Source organism: Limulus polyphemus, unplaced genomic scaffold (genome assembly GCF_000517525.1).
Source record: "Limulus polyphemus unplaced genomic scaffold, Limulus_polyphemus-2.1.2 Scaffold6786, whole genome shotgun sequence".
NCBI classification, from domain to species: domain Eukaryota; kingdom Metazoa; phylum Arthropoda; class Merostomata; order Xiphosura; family Limulidae; genus Limulus; species Limulus polyphemus.
In genome coordinates, this window is record NW_013672396.1 from 21718 (window position 1) to 27118 (window position 5401).

Sequence of the window (5401 nt, forward strand, 5' to 3'; positions counted from 1 at the left end):
GTTTGGTAGCACTGTAAGTTAACTGTAGATATGTAGTGTTTTGGTAGTACTGTAAGTTAACTGTAGGTATGTAAAGATTTGGTAGCAATGTATGTTAACTGTAGGTATGTAGAGATTTGGTAGCACTGTAAGTTAAATGTAGATATGTAGTGATTTGGTAGTTCTGTAAGTTAACTGTAGTGTTTTGGTAGCACTGTAAGTTAACTGTAGGTATGTAGTGTTTTGGTAGTACTGTAAGTTAACTGTAGTGTTTTGGTAGCTCTATAGGTTACCTGTTTTAAAGCTAAACGTTGTTCTGGAAGACTACGTTTATTTTTTTTAATTCTATTAGATATCTTTCTGCTTTCGTTAGTGATTTCCAATTAGTAAAATGCCCTCTGATTTCTTGTTTTAGGACACAAAGGATTGAGAAATGCAAAAGGCATTAAATAATTCTGTTATGTTATGTAAAGACTTACCTGGTCCAATAGCAAACATCACAACAAATCCAATTACACAAACAATACTCATATATGACAACCATGGTATTGATGTCTGAAAATAAACAAATTCATGGTGTTAGCAGTAAATTCAATACATTTCAATGACCTTATAATTGTATCAACATATATCATTATTGCTTCATCTATAAGTTAGAGTTTAGGGACAGAACTTTTTTTGAAATACAGGGTTACAGGCAGTAACGTGCAGAGGGGGGGGGAGGGCGAAAGAGCATCCATATGGGGAGGGCATCCAACGCAAAGAGTCGAATCGAATAGTAGAACCCTTTCCGCCCTTCCCCAAGGTACAAGGCCACGGGCATCATAGAGATTGATCATCAATCAAGTTATCATTGCTGTATTAGGTTCGATGTTCTGCTGCACATGGAGATAAGGAATAATAATATTTTGGGTAAACAAAATGTTAGGATGGGGTAGGACCCTTGAGGGATGATAAAGGAAGGCTAGTATCTGAGGATTATAAGATGGCTGGGTTATAAAATTTTGCTTTTTCTTCTGTTTTTATTAACAAAGATTTAAGTAGTATTTCACGTCTTGTAGAGGTGATAAATGGAACTGAGTTCAAACAAGATGACTGCATTAATTCTGAACTGGTTGAGAAAAAATTGGGGAGTTTAGAAAATGATAAGATTCCTAGGCCAGATAATATTTCACCAAAGGTTTTGAAGGAGGTTAAAGATATGTGAGCCACTTACTACTATTTTTTATCAGTCCTTGAATAGTGGGCAGGTACCAGAGGATTGGAAGTTAGCTAATGTAACTCCTCTTTTCAAAGGAGGTGATAAAAATTGTCCCAGTAATTATAGACACATTAGTGTCACATCAGTTGTGGGAAAAGTTTTGGGAAGTCCGATAAAAGATGTTTTGCAAAGTAATTTAACAAAGTTTAGAATTTTATTGGATAGTCAACATGGTTTCACTAAGGGAAAATCTTGCCTTACAAATCTTTTAACATTCTTTGAAAAGGTTACTGCTTATGTAGATGAGGGTAAGGGTGTAGACTTGGTGTATCTGGATTTTCAGAAAGCATTTTACAAGGTGCCACCTAAAAGGCTTGTAAAACAAATTAGCTCTGTATGTGTGGGGGATAAGTTAGCAAATTGGATAGAAGAGTGGCTGGATGGAAGAAAGCAAAGAGTTGTTGGAAATGGAGTTCAGTAAAACTGGATTAATGTCACAAGTGGTGTACCTCAGGGCTCGGTCTTAGGACCTTTGCTCTTTTTGATTTACATCAATGACATAGATGAAGGGATAGTCAATAAGTTACTTAAATTTGCAGATGATATTAAGGTATTGGGCGTTGCTAGCTGTGAAGAGGATGCTGCTGATTTACAAAAGGATTTAGATCATTTAGTGAGTTGGGCAAATAAATGGAAGATGGGTTTTAATTATAATAAATGCATGTGGGTTATCATAATTTGGGTTATTCCCATCCAAATTATACTTATAATTTTAATAGTGTTATGAAGGAAAGGTATCTTGGTGTAATAATTGATCAGTGTCTAAATCTATCCAAACAGTGTGCTGTTGCTAGTGTTAGGGCAAATAGAATTTTAGGTTGTATCTATATAAATATTGAATACAAGTCTAATGAGGTTATAATTTCATTGTACAGGTTACTGGTTAGGCCACAATTGGAATATTGTGTTCAGTCTTGGGCTCCTTACCTTAAGAAAGACATTGAATTGTTGGAAAGGGTTCAAAGAATGGTTACTAGAATGGTGCCTGGGATGGAGGGGTTGTCATACAAGGAGAGGCTGAAATCTCTAAAATTGTTTTCTCTTGAAAAAAAGAAGAGTTAAGAAGGATCTAATTGATGTATTTAAGATTGTAAATGGAATTGATAGTGTTGATGCATCATCTTTTTTCATATTTAACAGTGAGAATAGCAGGACTAGGGAATACCAGTATAAATTTTAGGAAGGTAGGAGTCATCTTCAGCTAAGACAGTTTCACTTTTCTAACAGGGTGGTTGGCCTTTGGAATGGGTTGCCTTCATATGTTGTAGAGGCAGCAATTTTAAGTGAGTTTAAGAAAAAGCTTGATAAGTATGTGAATGAAAAGGGCTGGCTTTAAGATTTTTTTAAATCATTTTAATTGAGTTTAGAAGATGGAACAGCCGAGATGGATCAATAGGTCCCATGTTCTCCCAAAACGTTATGTTAAATATTACAATTAATCCAACAATATAACAATTACTTATTTATAATATCTTTCAATACAGAAGTTTTAAAAAATAAATCAAAAAATTCTCAGGAAATTGTGAATAATATTATTTACAAACATAATATTTTTAGCTGACTCGCATGATTCTACTTTTCAGTTGTTTAATTAATTTGATTTGTTTGTTGTTAAGCACAGATCTACATAATGGGCTATGTGTGTGTGTGTGTGCCATCACAAGTATTGAAACCTGATTTTTATTGTTGTAAACCTTCAGACTTATCACTAAACCACTGGAGGGCTGTTTAATCAATATATTTTAGGGTTTATTTAGTCACCTGAAATTAACATATTGTTACGACATCGGAGGTCACGTGACGCTAGTAACACGTCATGCACTTCTCGAACGTTCACGTCCCTTCCTGACTTCTCAAGAGCTTATTAGATTAAGTATTTTTGTATATATAAGACGGTCACAAAGTGACGGCAACAATGTGTAATTGAACTGAGTATTGTTGAGTCGAGCACGTGAGACGTTCATTGAGAATTATAGCGTTTGTTATAGCGCGACTGTTGAAATTAAGTGTATCGCAAAGTTATATTCAGAAAGTTTTATTTAAGAAAGGACTTGTGTCGCTAAAGTTTCGTCGGAACGAATTTACGGAAAATTAACTAAAAAACGGAGACGTAACAGTATATAAAGTAGAATATACTTTTTAGTTTGTTTCATGATCAATTTTCTCCTTATTTACTAAAACAGTTAATGATCCATTAATGACTATACCAATCTTTAAGTTACAAGTTTTGATTTATTAAATTCAATGTATCCATTGTACAATATTATCAGAAGCTTAAGTAACCTGGAAAATATCACTTATGTCAGTTTTACTGAGTATCTTAAATTATCTAAGAGTTATTTTAACTTATCTTCCTAATAATAAAAAGAGCTTAATATATGTCAAAGCAATGAAAAGATTAAAATTAAATAATGAACCCGGGATTGTTTTGGAAAGATCTCAGAATAAAAATCAGGCTTACTTAATAGCTTAATATATTCTGTGGGGTCACCAAAGTGCCAAAAATAATGAGGTTTACTTGATAAAACAATATACTCTAAGGAGTCATCTAAGTGCTCAAAACAGTCAGGCTTATTTAATACACCAATGTACTCTACAGGATCACAGAAGTTCCATATAAGCATGGTTAATCATTAGAGCATTAAATACAATAAAAGGTTAAATCAGTTTTACTGAGTATCTTAAATTATCTATAAGTTATTTTAACTTATCTTCCATATAATGGTTAATCATTAGAGCATTAAATACAATATAAGGTTAATTGTGTTATACAAAGTAAAGATGTCCACAAGCGAAACAGAAGGGGTGGGGGGCTGGAGGTATCCTACATTCATTTTCTTGAATGCTACAAGTGTATTTTTTTAAACCAAATGATCAAAGTGATGAAGACGACTAGGTTTCTATAAAATATTGCCTGCTTATCAGATTGTCGTGTGAGTCCTAAAAAAGTAATTCATATACATCAAAATATCACTGGTCTAATTCTTTAAATGTTACGAAGACCTATTTAAAGGCTAATCAAAAAGTAATTAAAAATTGCATTACTTACCTTTAATGCCATACATATAGTAAGTATAAGTGTGATAATCCCCATGCCTGCAAGTCCTATAAGATGTAAAGTTCGGCGTCCTGCTCTTTCTACTAGAACCAGAGAAACAACTGTCATCAACACATTGATACTTCCCATGCCTAGGGTAGCATATAAAGAAGTTTCTTTGCTCAAGCCAGCACTTTCAAAAATTTTGGTGGAAAAGAAGATGGCCTGTAGAAGATAGAGATTACAAGTTAAACGTCACCAAATATTTACAAGACAAAGAAAAACTCAAAGACTTCAGTTTATTACAAACTTTCCCACATACCAACAGTTTTCCTAGTGTTCTTAATAGAAATCATGTGACTCAAAAGAATCAAGCATACACTGAAAATAGAGATTACAAGTTAAACGTCACCAAATATTTACAAAACAAAGAAACACTCAAAGACTTCAGTTTATTACAAACTTTCCCACATACCAACAGTTTTCCTAGTGTTCTTAATAGAAATCATGTGACTCAAAAGAATCAAGCATACTCTGAAAATATGATGGCGATAATTAAGATCCCTTAAATACAATGATTAGTAATATCATCTCTATAAATTGGTATCCTCAACTCTTACTTTTTAATTTAAAAAGCTGTTAAAGTGACAAGATATCATTAATGACTGTTGAAAATATAATTATCTACACTTTATAGCTACTCTTCATTCTTCTACCTGTTTGATATACTTAACAAAATAGTTCTTTTAAAAACACATCTGTTTAATTTAGTAGTTTATCCAGACCAAAAAAAGAAAACTCACAACGTTAATTCCCGAGAGCTGCTGTGACAACATTACTACCAGAGAGATGAAAAGTGGAGTACGTAAAACAGGGTTGTTCCACATTTCTTGAAGCGTTACCTGTTACCATGGAAGTGTGTAATTAATTTAAATATTAGAAACATAAATGTATAATATTGTATTGTGTTATGATTCACCTTATATTACATATATGTATAATATTGTATTGTGTTATGATTCACCTTATATTACATATATGTATAATATTGTATCGTGTTATGATTCACCTTATATTACATATATGTATAATATTGTATTGTGTTATGATTCACCTTATATTAT

The 5401-nt window shown here is 32.8% G+C and overlaps 1 protein-coding gene across 1 annotated transcript in view; it reads right to left on the minus strand.

Annotated features, from left to right (window-relative positions):
- Positions 1 to 5401, minus strand: part of LOC106474070 (solute carrier family 2, facilitated glucose transporter member 1-like) — a gene marked incomplete at its 5' end in the record, with an annotated part of 32944 nt that overhangs the window by 7744 nt on the left and 19799 nt on the right. Inside the window, 3 exons of the mRNA XM_013934754.2 lie at positions 459 to 534; positions 4290 to 4502; positions 5081 to 5179. Of these exons, the coding sequence (XP_013790208.2) occupies positions 459 to 534; positions 4290 to 4502; positions 5081 to 5179 (388 nt within the window). The remainder of the gene's footprint in view (positions 1 to 458; positions 535 to 4289; positions 4503 to 5080; positions 5180 to 5401) is intronic.